Source organism: Triplophysa rosa, linkage group LG12, assembly GCF_024868665.1.
Source record: "Triplophysa rosa linkage group LG12, Trosa_1v2, whole genome shotgun sequence".
Classification (NCBI taxonomy): Eukaryota; Metazoa; Chordata; class Actinopteri; order Cypriniformes; family Nemacheilidae; genus Triplophysa; species Triplophysa rosa.
The window spans coordinates 5663437-5678709 of NC_079901.1; the positions used below are offsets into that span (position 1 = coordinate 5663437).

The following is a 15273-nucleotide window of genomic DNA, read 5'->3' on the forward strand; positions in this document are numbered from 1 at the left end:
CCCATGAGCTTTGGCATTATAGGAAGGGAATAGGTCAGCCAAAATATATCAATCACAATCTGCGTTTGACCTTCCACAGATTCTGACACATCTGATCTAACACATAAGCATATACGAATGTCAGGTTTCAATGGGAAATAGAATTGCTCATACCAGTATGATAATTTACTATGTATCTCCTCTTTCGGCATGATTTAGTGTTTGCTTTGAGTCACCACTTTGATTTAGTCGAAACGTGTTTTGAATCAGAATCACATATTAGGTTAGAATTCAAATGAAATATCGCTTTTAGAAACTTGAAGGCTACAGCCAGACTCAATCCATTGTGCAATACATAATCTATTCCCGGTTGTGTACGTTCATTAAAAACGTCTTTTCACAGAATTGATCATGTTGTGATCTTATACTGGTTCTGGACCCGTTTAGAATGAAAATTTGAGTTTGTGCATGTCCTGTAATACAGCCAAACATTAGTTCCAGGTCTTTTTGGCACAAGCTAATTGAATCATATCGAATGTAAAAAAAGATCTCCGCTAACAAAAAGCGGGTGCTACAGTGTTTTAGGACATATACCATTATAAATGCTATGACGCTCTTTTGAAGTACTTTTAAGGAACATGTAAATGGCAAGCTTTATATGACAATGGTAATCATTCAGTATCACGCTATAAAGTATCTTGGTTTTACCATGGTCTATGCTGTTAAAAAATGTAGGGTCCACATTTTCAAATAACAGTAAACTTACCAAAACTGTGAAATAACACAGATAAGATGGTAACACTTTACAATAGGCTAGAACTTGTTTACAATATACTTGTATTAGTTTTGACACGTTGTTTGATGGCAGATGTAAACCGGAAAAGATCAGGTTTAATAAAGGCAATTCCGATCAGTTTAAAATGCTTTCTAATATATATATTTTTATATTAATCAAAAATGATTTACTATGTAAAGTTTATTTAATGTTTCATTTATTTGATTACTTCATTTCATATTTAACATAATATTTAACATTCATTTTAGATTTACTTGAACTTTTATGTTTTATAAACTCATATTTTTAAATATGTAATATATATGTTTATTGCTGAGTGGTTTCTATTCAGTTTCTATTTAGTTTACTTTTAAGTTTTTCAAATATAACCCTGGTTATGAGGTATCTTGTCCATCTCTTGTGTTCAGGGTCAAGCTCGTGTGGTGCTGCAGTATCTGGTGTCTCTGTTAGCGAGTATGGAGCACAGCGTGCATCACATACTGCTGCTGGAGATTCGCTCCCTGACCGATCGCTACACCTCCATCCTGGGCGGAGGAGGAAAAGACATCTACCGTATGAGCAACAGTTTCAGTGCCATCGCTCGACTTCTGGGACGTATGCTGGAGGCTGAAAGTCCAGCCGCCAGGTATACACACACACAATTTTCTGACTAGCCTTAATATGTTACACAGTTTGTTTGTGAAACAACATGGGTCATTTGTTTTACAGCAGTCATTGACATTTTATTATGATAGAGTAGCTTCTGTTTATAAGCTTCATGACCTGCAGACATCTGTGTGGATTTCAGCCCTGATCACTTCAGCCAATCAAAGTGCTGGCAGTCTAGTCAGAATAGTGATAGTGAAGGTTGTGAATGTTCAGTATGATGATAAAAAACACACTATTAAGACGTATTTATTAACAACAAAAGTCAAAAAGCTCAATGTAAGGGTTCGGATACTTTTACATATGTTTATTTTTTGTACTACTGTGATTTATATCAGAGTTTCTCAACTCTAGCCCTCGAGATCCACTTTCCTCCAGTGTATAACTTTAACCCTGAGCAAACCTGAACAAGCTAATCAAGGTGTTCAGGATCATAGGCATGCATAGACACTGAACTGAACACTGAATCATACATAAACATTACCACATCGCTGCCAAATGCAAATATCAACATGTTTTTTATTCAGAAGAAACGCAGCTCCCCATCTCTGTTTATTTGTATGATTCATAATGCATACTTGCCCTCTCCAGTATGGCGACAACGTTGACTTGCACTGACAGAAAAGTTCATTTTGGTCTATAGTTGTATACCCTTTTTATCGAGATATACTAATCTGTACTTATCTTGTAGTTGTGTTTCCTATTTTGATAAAGTATCCTATTAAATACACAGTTACAAGTATTAAACTAGTAAACTATCAGTATAGAGAGTATGCACGTTAGGGCTGTGTATTGGCAAGTGCCTCCCGATACGATACATATCACGATAGATGGGTCACGATACAATATATTGCTATTCGATACGATACACATTTGCGATATATTGCAATACTTTAAATAGAAAATGTAAAAAGTAGAGCTAGAAATACAACATGCTGTGCACCACCGGGGGTTTTCTGTAAGGATAAGTGTAAAAACATCCCTTACCTCTGCAGAGTGGCCATGATGTGCGATGCATGGACCTTTAGATCAGAGGTTTGGGTTCTCAAAATGTGGATTGCGCCCCTCAAGTGGGTAGCACAGGGGAATAAGGTGGCTCACGCAAGTCACTAGGCTGTTGTGGTGCATTACAGTTAAAACAATGAACATGGGCAGTATAAAACCCCTGCTTCATCCGTGCTGTAAATGCGCTGGTGTCACATCTGTGAAAGCACAATAATTGTTACTTTTCTTAATAAACTTTTTGTCTAATGCACTGCACTAGCCACATGACTTGTGTCATGACTTGCGAAGCCTACAAACAGCATTATTTTATATAACTCATTACTCCATTACTTATGTTGAAAACCAAAGCACACCCACACATCAGCTCTGAGAGCTCCAAGCGTTCTTATATTTTTCGCCATCCTCGCTTCCACTTACTTTTGGCCGTATGTACATGACATGATTTAGAAAAAAAAATTGATAGTAGAGGTATCACTATCGATACACTATCGAAAAAAATGACGTCACATTCCGACGTGTTACAAGTATTAAACTAGTAAACTATCAGTATAGAGCTGGGGTATTCAACTAAAATTTAAAGAGGTCCAGTTAGAGTAAATTTCTTAACCCAACGGTCCGTAAGATCATAATGTCTAACTAGTTAGTGTGATATATATTTAATCAATACCTGATTGTCAAATCAAATGAATTCAGTACAATTCAAAAACTTTTTGACAATATTTACTGTATTGTCATGTAACATAGAACTGAACATATATGTATGACTGCAGATATGTATAATGTTCTCTCATTAACTTAATAAAAGCAGGGCTGCATTTCAAAATGAATAAAATGTGAAAATCGTGTATATTCAAATAAAGTGCTTAGCATCAGAAAATAAAATAAAGGGAGGAAAAGCTTGAATTTGCCCTTTTCTGATAATTTTAAACTAATTTTACATATAATAAATCTCAATACATCTTAATAATTGAACAGTTTTAGAGTATCACTTTTCTTCCCCTCTTATATCCCATTCCCCTACTTTTATGCTCAGTGAGAAAATTGAGCTCTAGCCTGACCTGCCAGGATTTTATGGGCTTGAATGGAGTCAGTGCAATTCTCATACACATGTGGAGGTGCTCATTGGTGAGCCTGGAATGATATTTAGTTTTGATTATGTTCATTGTCGAGAAAGCTGCCTCGCAGTTGTATGTGGAGCCAAACATGGTCAAGATGTATAGGGCAACTTTCCTCAGACCTGGAAAAGCTGTCTCAGGGACCATTTGGAGCCAGAATGTGTATGGTTCAGTTTTTACCAACTGCTTTTTTAGGGCCACATCTGCTTGGAGATCAACCAGTTGCATCTGGAGAGGTCCAGCATTTGCCCATTTAAAGTGCTGTGTGACTTCCTTTGAGAACCCCCTGACATCTGTGATGAGAAATGGGTTCTGAATGAACATGATGAGCTGCTGTCCAAACCTGAAGCTGTCAAAACGGTTGCTGAAGTTTACAATCAGCTTATCAATAAAGTCAACAAAAGAAGACACATCTCTCTGTCCCTGAACCTGTTCCTGCACTGATGGGAAGTGTGCACAGTCTCCCTGCATGTCTTCCTTGAACAACTCAAGTTTCCTCTGAAAGGAGCGGACAGCTGTCATCAGTTCACAAATTGAATTGTCCTTGCACTGTAGCCTCAAATTCAGTTCATTCAGATGTGAAGTGATATCAACCAAAAAGGCCACATTATCCATCTGTTTCTCATTTTCTAAAAAGAGAGAAAACTGCGTTGCCTTCTGACTTTTTAGCTCTGCCAAAAAAGATGCTACTTCCCTCCTGATGGACCAAAAGCGTGCTAACACCCTGCCTTTGCTGAGCCATCTCACATTGTTGTGCAGTAAAAGATCATCAGCATTGGCATCAACTTCTCTGAGGAATTCCCTAAGCATGCGATGCTGGTAGGAAGAGGATGCCCTCAGAAAATTTATCATTTTCATAATTGTATTCATCACCTCAGCATGCTCATCTGACAGGGAGGCGCAGAGGACAGATTGATGAATAATGCAATGGTAAGCTATTAGCTCAGGATTAGCATTAGCTCTTTCAGTCTTGCTACAGCTCCTTTCTCTCTCCCTATCATAGCAGGGTCTCCATCTGTGGTTATTGAAACCACTTGTTTTGGCTCCATTCCTCTCTTATGTAACATCTCCTTAATGGCCAGGTAGATGTCTTCTCCTCTTGTACTGGTCTGAAGGGGAGTGACACCTAACAGATCTTCACAGAACGCTCTCTGGTCTTTGTTGAAAAACCTGACATACACTAATAGCTGAGCATTGTCACAAATGTCAGTGGACTCATCCACAGCTAAGCCTACACATGGTGCCTTACGCACGGCTTCATCTAGCTGGGTTAGCACATCCTGAGTTAATATCTCACTTTTCTTTGTGGCAGATGATGCTGACATGGGTATTTGCTTTATTTGATCACAAAGTTCTTGTTTTTGTTTTCCCTCAAGTAGTGTTTCAGCTACTGCACTCATGCATTCTTTGACAACCCCTCCATCAGTAAATGTTTTTTTGTGTTGTCCCAAAAGCCAAGCAACTATGAGGGAACACTCATTAGCACGTTGTTGGGCAGTGAATGTGTGGTTAAGGATCCTGTTGGACTGGTCATACTGGGCTCTGAGACTACTTATTTTCTGTGATCTGACTTCAGATTTGAGTGGGTATGTTTGTTCAAAACCTTTATGTTTTGTCTCATAATGGCGTTTGACATTGGTACTTTTAATAAGTGCAACGGTTTCTGAACATATGAGACACACTGGTTTAGTGCTCCCAGTAGGAAGTATGAACAGAAATGAATCTGTCCATTCAGGATTAAATGCTCTATTTTCGCTGTCCACTTTTCTTTTTTTGGAGAGCGCCATTTGTACCTTATTTTTTTCTCCCTTTCTCCGTCTCACTCGCCTGTGTCTCTCTTTTTTTCTCCGTCTCACTCGTCTGTTTCTATCTCTTTCACCGTCAGTATTTGCCTGTCTCTCTCCCTTCCTCCGTCCCACTCGCCTGTTTCTCTCTCTTTCTCAGTGTCACTCGTCGTTTTCGTCAACGTTCTTTAGCGCAGTCGTCTGTATCTCTCCCTTTGTTTTCTACATGTATCGCAAACTTTCTTTTTCTTTCTATCGTCTTTTTTATGTGTAACTTGCCTCTAACCCTCTCGTCTGTCTGCACTGTAGAGTCGCAATGTTCACAGCCTGGAATGCACAGACTTGATTGGTTGAGTGGTATTACTTGGGGTGACTTAACTCGCATGTAATTGGTCTGTGCATTTCCACTACCACTACCATAAAGACTTCAAAAGCTGCACCGGTTGAAACAGAAGCGCCCCGTCTGGTTTTAAAATTACAACTTTCTGTTTTGGCTGTAGGTCTGGGTCTGTATGAGACTGCTTCGGGGTCCAGACCCGGACCGCGGTCCGCCTGTTAGTGACCTGTGGTATAGAGGTATGCACGTGACGTCACATTCCCACGTGTTACAAGTATTAAACTAGTAAACTATCAGTATAGAGAGCATGCACGTGACGTCACATTCCCACGTGAACACGCCCCCTTGAGTGGCAAAACACTCTTTAAAAGGGCTGCTTACAATATCAGGAAGTGCACCTGGTTCCTTTGTAAGTCGAAAGGATCACTGTCAAGTCTGGTTTTAATTTCAGCCAGTTTCTTTGTTTCTCCTATTAAAAGCAGCCATTTTGCCGAACGTTTTGCCACTCAAGGGGGCGTGTCCCGGCATGTTCACGTGGGAAAGTGATGTCAATGCACCCCCTCTATACCTACTTGTACCTCTATACCTTATGTACTTATAAACTAGTTGTGCACTCAACGTTTACTATTGATACTGATTAAATTATACCTAAAAATATACTTTTATGAACTCAAATGTCGGCCAATTTAGTCCTAAGTAGTATTAAAATAGTAGACTTACAAATTTACTACTAGTACATCGATATTGATATTACTAAATAAAGTATATTTAAAAAATATACTTGAACTTCACTGTGCTTAATAAAATGAACCTGAAGTATACAGTACTTGGGATACTATATGTTATAGTACATACTCATATAGTATCCCTACAATTTATGATAGTTGATGTTATTTCACATATTGGGGTGCAAACGCCCTTGTGTCATTTGTAAAATAGCACCAATGAGCAATAGAAAATGATCAAATATTTGTATAAATAGCTACTTTTTTAACAATCCTAATAATACTAATAAAAGTAAAAAATGCTTTCATTTAAGAACATCGACATGAACAAGTCAATGGGAAGTCAGTGTGTGTTTTTTCTTTGTGTGTAGACTCATGTGTGTACATTTTCGTGAAACATAATGGTTTTCTTCAGCAGCTCTTTTTCGGGATAAGAGAGGATGATTCAGTTCACGCATTGTCTAGAATCATTAGTTGTGAGTAAAAGCAGTCAGATATAAACATGCAGTCACAACATAAACTGATAATCCCACTCAGCTCATATTTGCCACTGTCTGACTCTGAACAGACACAGACCTTCCTGAGTTATCATGACTCTATAAACTGCGTTTCTACTTCATAAATTGTGTGTTTGTGTACACTAGTGTTCGTACTGTTCATGGCTATGTTTGCAACAGCATATTACAACTTACACCGTGTCTACACCAGACAATATGTCACAATAGGAAAGATATATTTTCCATGTAATTTAGAGTTTGTGTCCACACCAGACGCGACGGCGATAAACGACTATTCACAAGCATTCTATACTGAATTCTATATAGAAACGGTGACTTCAAAGTTGGATTTCATTTACTTTTTAATTATCAAATGTCTATTTGAAAATCTAATTCAACATCTTGTGGGGCAACTCCTGAACAATTCAATTTCAATGTTATTTATATACAGAGATTTTTACAATGTTGCATTGTTTCAAAGCAGCTTTATAGGAAGAAAGACGAAAACAAACAAAACGTTGGTATTAGAGACAGTAAATTCAGAAATTACACAATGCACTGTATGCACATTTTCTGTCTAGCTTGGCATACCTGAGTGATCATCATTGCCAGAATAGTATACAGGAGAGCACATTACATGGTATTTCACAAAGCAATGCCCCCAACTTGACCCTCCATTTCAAGTTTGACAAATGTGTAATGAACAGCATCATCTCCTTATTGACTCATTTCCTCATGCACTGCCTGTCAAGAGTTTGCACGTCAAAACGGGACACAAGAGTTTAAACACAAATTGGATTAAGTTGCAAAATAATATTTCAGCTTCCAAGATGGCAATTGGACACTTCCTCAATTAAACACACAATAATGTGACGAAAAGGATCAAACTACTGTTAAAAAATTGCAGCGTAGTTTAAAAATAGTATACAGGTAGGTAACAGTATATACTGTCTAGTATGCAGCACATTTCAAATGCTAACACTATTTCTGACAGGAGAGAGGAGAAGGTGCAGGAAATGTCCAGGCCACGTGAAGCCGAGTCTAGTTCAGACGTGTTTGATGACAACCAACGGCTGCAGGTGAAGATCCAGGCCTTTGAGGAGAAGATTGGTGATGAGGGGGCGGAGTCTGAGGGAGAGGGTGGGTCTCCAGGACCTCAGAGACGCCACAGTCTGGGCCAGGCAGCACGAGATGAGCGCAGAGACATGAGGTTTAAAAGGCGAGTTGGATCTGTAACTTAAAGTAAATTTCATGCTTAAAAAATACATTTTAAGACATGACAAGACGTGAATGTTTAATACTAAATTACTATTCGTATATTGTTGGAAACATTTGGAATAATGTGTGTACAGTCACACAGGCTGCCTAAAAATGAACTGACCCTCAGTACCGTTATATTTTGACTCGTGCCATTCAGGTCGAAGAGTCTGGCTCTTCACACCGTCCACACACGATCCATTAACTCCGACAGCAGCCCGGAGGGCGAAGGCTCGGAGCTTAGTCCAGAGCCTGATTCCTGTTTCCCAGAGACCACCTCATCCCCCTCCACCCCGCAGGAGAACCACACCGACCCCACAGAAAGCAATCCAGACACATCTCCAAACAGTGAGGGGCAAAAGGTAGAGGTTAGAGACCCCCGGGAGGGAGATCGACTGTGGACCCACCTGCGAGACAACATGGAGGAAATTAAAACCTTCTGTGCAGAAATGATCAAACAAATCCCCATACCTGAGCAGTGTGTCATTGAAGGTAACGGCACAAACCAGACATAATAACAATCTCCCTGATTTATGTGTAATACTAAATGTCACCTAAAAACGTTTTTCTAGTCTCAAATGAATAGTTCAATAGTTCAAAATGCTGTGTAAAATCATTAGTTTAACCTCATGCTGTTCCAAAAGATTTCCTTTTTTGAGTAAAACACAAATGATGGATAACCAGGGCACATGTTTTCAAGCAGTGTAATGAAAGTAAATGGGGACAGGGGCTGGCAAGCTCTCAATTGACAAAAACACCATAAGCTATTATAAAGTTGTCCATATAAACGCTTACCATAGAGGACTTCAGGTGTCCTTAAGCTGTGTGATGGAACAGACTAATATTTAAGTCAGTTTTATTATGTAGAAATGTAGAAATCAGTATTTGAGGATAGTTTTTTTATTGCATCAGCCACAGAAGCACATCATTTTTAATATTTAATGCTTAAAAATACAGAAGTTGTCCATATTTCCTTACCGTGTGTACATTTGTACATATTTGTGATGTTTTGATGTCTGATTTCATTTGAATATGAAATTCAATATCACAGTTTTATTCTTAATACTGTTCTTTAAAGGGATAGTTCACCCAAAATTTTTAATTCTGTCACCATTCACACACCCTCATTTCAAACCGGTATGACTTTCCTCCGCAGAACACAAAAGAAGATATTTCGAAGAAAGTTGGTAACCGAACAGCACTGGCCCCCATTGACTTCTATCGTATGGACACAAAACCAATGCAAGTGAATGGGTGCCAGTTAACAACAACTGTTACACGGCTCGTTGAAATGCTTGATTCTGATTGGCCAGTAGCGACATTTGCAGGTTCGTTGACAAATGAAATATAAATATATCTTTTAATAACATATATGACATTGTATTTACAAATGATTAAACTAAATTGCCTGTTCGGGACATTTGAACGTTGTTTATTTCCTTAAAACCAAAAGCAAACAGCTTTTCCTCATGGAAGGTCTGCATTTCGGTAAAAGTGAGCTAAAAAATATTTCAAATTCACATTTGCTTCGCGTCGGGTCCTGATCACACTGTCGGGGCTTATTTTTGTGATAACAACCGGCTGCCTGTACATTATCCCTTACATATCTTCTTTTGTGTTCTGCTGAAGAAAGAAAGTCATACAGGTTTGAAATGACATGACGTAAGGAAACGATGACATTTTTTTCTTTTTGGGTGTACTGTCAGTTTAAGATAATGATCAGAGTGAAAGTGCTGTATGGTAGATTTGTGTTGTGGGCAGCTGCTGACAGAGTCGAGGGGGTGTGTTGTTCTGGTCTCCAGATGCACAGCTCTGCACTTGCCCGGGTCTCTGCCCCCCTCACATTATTTAACAGCTCTCCCGCTGAGACACAGTGAGGTAAAAAAAACGATCTGAGTCGAGACCTGCTGCGCTGGCGTGACACATGAGCACGTGTGAACATAAGCATGTAGCATGAAAGACTCGCTCCACTCACAGCCGCTGTATCAGGTGAAAGATGAAAGTAATATCAGATTTGAGGTACAGTGCTAATACATTTAATTATTATTGAGTCCTTATACTGTAAAAAATGTAGGGATGCTCCAATATCATTTTTTAAAGACAGAGTATGAGTACCGATATTTTTTTATGGTACCACCGATTTTTATGGTATCGCCGATACCCATGCCTGTACCTTTTGGTTTGGGGGGGGGTGAGGTGGCAATTTTCCAAGCACAACACACTGAAACTAATAAAAATAAAATAGTTTCTTTATTAGGAACAACTCAAACACATTGTGAACAAATACATCATTTTGTGTGCTTGTCACAAACTTTCAAAGCACAAATTTCAGTCAGGTATGTCACGTGAGCAGTGTTGGGTGTAACTAGTTACTAAGTAATTAGTTACTGTAATTTAATTACTTCCCCTTGAAAAAGTAAAGTAATGGATTACTCTTGTTTTTTCTGTAATTTAATTACAGTTACTTCTGATGTAATTAAACTAAATACTTTGTGTAATATGTGTGTGTGCAATAGTGTCACGGCTGGCGTGCAAGAACCCAAGCGCAGGTAGGCAGTGACGGGGTTAACAAAACAAGACTTTAATAATAAATCCAAAACACAAACCAAAAACCCACGATGGGGTGCAAAACAGAACAATAACTAGGACACGGAAACAGAACAAGAAATCAAAACAAAACACTTCCCATAAGAGGGCAAAAACTGAACTAAATCAAAAACGAGACACTACGTATAAACACTTACGGGGAACACAGGCAACATGGCAAACATAGTCAAAGGCACACGACTGGGAAAGCGAACAGAACACCAGCATACACACGTAATCCACGAACACAAGACAAAGAAACAAGAGGGTATTTAAAGGGAAGACAAACGAGGGATAATGACACAGGGCAGGTGTGGGTAATCAAACACTCAGGGAAAGATAACAAGGAAACGAGAGGAGCGGGGCCAATGACGAGACACTGGAGAGAACGTATATTATTGTCAAACGGACAATAATATGTTTCTCTCCACACATAACCAAAGGCTTTGTCATGGCTCTGCTACAGGACCAAGAAAGACATGACTAAATGAAGCAGGGCCATGACAGAAGCCCCCCCTTTAATGAGCACCTCCAGGTGCTCACCAAGGGGTAGACGGACGAGACAAGACCGACTGGGTGACAGACAGGACAAGAAAATATAGAAAATAAATCAGGGCAGACAAGACAAATAACAACAGGATAGGTGGGGACAATAAAAATAACAAACATGGGAGGGAGAGAGGGTGTTGGGGTCATACTGAGGGCCCATAGGGGGCAGTCCATGGGTGTGGGGAGAAGTCCCAGTCCCCGGCTGCGCTCGAGGGCGCGGCGTCCTGGGGGACTTAGGGGGAGTCCTGGGGGGGACAGTCTTTGGCCCTGGGAGTTTCCCAGGGGCCGGCTTGGCTGCCGGACTGGGGACCGGCTGGAAGACCGGCTGGACAGGGCTTGACGCCGGCTGGAAGGCCGACTGGACAGGACATGACGCCGGCTGGAAAACCGGCTGGACAGGGCATGACGCCGGCTGGATCACCGCCTGGACAGGGCATGACGCCGGCTGGATCACCGGCTGGGACGTCGGCTGGATCACCGGCTGCACCGGACTGGACACTGGACAGGACATCGGCAGCACCACCGGACTGGACGCCGGCTGCACCGGACTGGACGCCGGCTGGACCACCGGACTGGACGCCGGCTGCACCGGACTGGACGCCGGCTGCACCGGACTGGACGCCGGCTGCACCGGACTGGACGCCATCTGCACCATACTGGACGCCGGCTGCACCGGACTGGACACCGGCTGCACAGGACTGGACGCCGGCTGCACCGGACTAGATGCCAGCTTGATCACCGGCTGGGACGCCGGCTGCACCGGCTGGGTTGGAGTCCGCGCCCCCCTCCGCTGCCTCTTCTTCTTCAACCGAACCACAGGGCCTGTGGTCGGCTGTGAGGCAGCAGTGGAGGGCGTGGCTAGCTCCACACCGGAGGAGTCTGTAGACACCTCCCCGGACGCCCTCCTTCCTCGCTTGCCACGGAGGGTCGTGGACGGTGGAGATGGATCGGCGGAGCTGGAGGTGGGCGGAGCTGAGTCCCCCAAGGTCACGGTGGCCAGGACGAGGTCTTCCGGGACAGTAGCCAGCGGAGAGGATACCCAGGATGGCGTAGTGGGCCATGGTTCGTCCCGGTTGACCACGTACCTGAGCATGTCACCAAAGTACAGGGGACTCAGCATCCTCATCTCGCTGGGCTTGAGGGGTTCGGTGAGACAGCTGTTAAAAATTACGGTAAGATCCTTCTCACCGAACCCGTCTCTGCCGCCGCATCCAGGAAGGTACGGGCAAACTCCCATACCCCCCGAGGATATAGCAAGTAATTAGTAATAAGTAATTAAATACTTTTTGGAGAGAGTAATTTGTACAGTAATCTAATTACACTATTGAATATGTAATTAGTAACTAGTAATTAATTACTTTTTCAGAGTAACTTACCCAACACTGCACGTGAGGTATCGGTCTTTGGTTTCGGTGTATCTTTATGAGTACGAGTAAAACTACATGAGCATGGTTTGGATATCGGTGCCTCCCTAAAAAATGGTTTCACTGTTTAATCGTTTCAATGTCATTTTTTATGTTTCTGTATTTGTTCATCAAATTTAAAGGGATAGTTCACCCAAAAATGACAATTCTGTCATCATTTCCTCTCCCTCTTGTCAATTCAAACCTGCATGACTTTCTTTCTTCCGCAGAACACAAAAGTAGATATTTTGACGAATATTGGTAACTAAATCACAGCGGTTCCAATTGACTTGCATTGGTTTTGTGTGCATACAGTAGAAGTAAATGGGTACCGCTGTTGTTCGGTTACCAACAATTTTTGAAATATCTTTTGTGTTCTGCAGAAGAAAGTAAGTCATACAGGACTGAAATGACAAGAAGGTGATAGGGATAGTTCACCCAAAAATACAAATTCTGTCATCATTTACTCACCCTCAGGTTGTTTCAAACCTATATACATTTCTTTGTTCTGTTGAACACAAAGTGAGATATTTTGAAGAATTTAGGAACACAAACAGTTCCAGGGCACCTTTGACTACCATTTAATTTTTACTACTATGGCAGTCAATGATGTCACAGAACTGATAATTGCTAACATTCTTCCAAATATCTTTCTCTGTGTTCATCAGAACAAAGTAATTTATACAGGTATGAAATGACATGAGGGTGAGTAAATGATTTTTGACAAAAAAAATATTTTGGGGTGAACCATCACTTTAAATACTAAAGTATTACACCCTATGAGTGGCTTCTGTTATATCTCCTTCATGAAAGAATTTAATAAAAAATTGTGACTGAACTAAGCATTTTGTAAATGCCTTTATGGTGTTTAAACCGTGTGTCCGTGAATCTCATTGTAGTTTCAAGCACTCAAACATTTTATTGAAGTGCAGTCAGACTTGTTTCGGTCATGAACGAATCTGTCAAGTGAACCATTTACTTGACTTCTATTACACAAAAGACACCCCCTGCAATCAATAGATTTGAATCACTGTGATGAATCATAACCACAACTGCTCCTTTAAACTTACTGTAATATTCATAGTTTTTGTATTTAGTTATTAAAAATGCCTCTGCTGAAGTTTTCTTTACTTTCAAAGGAAAATATGAGCTAAAACGTTAGATATGTGGTGTTTAAGAGACATCTGGAGTGTCTTGGGTCCTTCGGGTCACATATACAAACCCAAACACATACTGTAAACGTCTAAAAGCAGCTTGACTCCTCCTGACGCTCATACACACATGGACAGTGAGGTCCAAAGAGAAGAGATGATGGATGATGTTTATAGAGCAGCTGATGTTGCTTGATTTGTATAATCAATAGACAGAACACACATACACTTATGAGAAATACATCACTGATATGATACGGGTGGGCATGAGTGTACCCGAGTATGTGGACCTGAAGCTGTTATCATTCTTATTAACACAATAATTTGTGCGCTGATTCTTCAGATATTAGTTAAAACATAGAGGTACTATCTCTAAAATGTAAAATGAGTCCAAATGTAGATATACAGTATAATTGGGTATATACTGTAGCAATAATTACAAAATAAACCAAAATGTTGTCTGATTAATGAGTGGATTAAGGGGCGGTTTGCCGGAAAGGGATTATTTTAAACCAGGACTAGGCCTTAGTTAAATTAGAATATTTAAGTCGTTTTAAAAAAAACATTACTGGTGTGCATCTCGAGGCAAAACAACCGCACTGATATATTTTAAGATATGTCCGTGTAAGTTGTTTTCGATCAAGACACCTCTAACATTTAAATTAGTCTGGGTCTAGTCTTAAACCCTGTCCAGGAAACTGCCCCATAACGTCACAAGAGCCTGGTAGCTTTCTAACTGTTTTGTCAGGAATTATTTCCTTTAAACACGTTTTAATATAATATTTTTTTGCTATATGACCAAACACTCCAGAGTATTTCTTTTAGGACGTTCTTGTTTGGCTAATAAATTGTTTATGACATTCTCAAGCAACTCAAGCTTCTGTGTTTGTGTATTTGATCCAGACACACAGCGTGGTTGTGTAGCTAAGCTGTCGTTCTCGTGTCCGCTGAAAGGACATTACTGCCTGTACGGAAAGTCCTGTTTCTCGCTGACCAGCCGCCAGCCGCACCTCTGGATCCAAATCATGCTGCTCGCTCTGCAGGTAACAGACTGAAAAGTCCAAGCGATGAGGATTTTAGCCACTGTACATTTTTTCTGAAGCGTGATAGTAGCTCACAGGACGTTCAGACAGTGATTTTATTGCTGGAGACTTGCATGTTTGTATTAGTGGTCATGGTATGTGTTGAAAGCATTGGTGGGCCATAGCCAGACTATGAACACCCAGAAATGAACATTTAGCAGAGGACAGTATGACGTCACATATCGGCAAACCCTTCTTTAATGAATTCCAATCCGTTGGTCTTGTTGTAAACTGCTGTCAGTGTGAACACCTTCAGATGTTTTCAAAATAGTGTAACTCATTCGGTAAAAAGTAATATTACAGTACTACACAGTAGTGTGACAATGTGCTGCTTTTATGTCTTATTATACTGTATAATGCAG

The 15273-nt window shown here is 40.6% G+C and overlaps 1 protein-coding gene across 1 annotated transcript in view; it reads left to right on the top strand.

Annotated features, from left to right (window-relative positions):
- The window catches only part of veph1 (ventricular zone expressed PH domain-containing 1), a 114672-nt gene that overhangs the window by 71445 nt on the left and 27954 nt on the right, over positions 1 to 15273 (top strand). Inside the window, exons 7-10 of the mRNA XM_057348251.1 lie at positions 1183 to 1400; positions 7878 to 8102; positions 8301 to 8632; positions 14733 to 14872. Coding sequence (XP_057204234.1) covers positions 1183 to 1400; positions 7878 to 8102; positions 8301 to 8632; positions 14733 to 14872 — 915 coding nt within the window. The remainder of the gene's footprint in view (positions 1 to 1182; positions 1401 to 7877; positions 8103 to 8300; positions 8633 to 14732; positions 14873 to 15273) is intronic.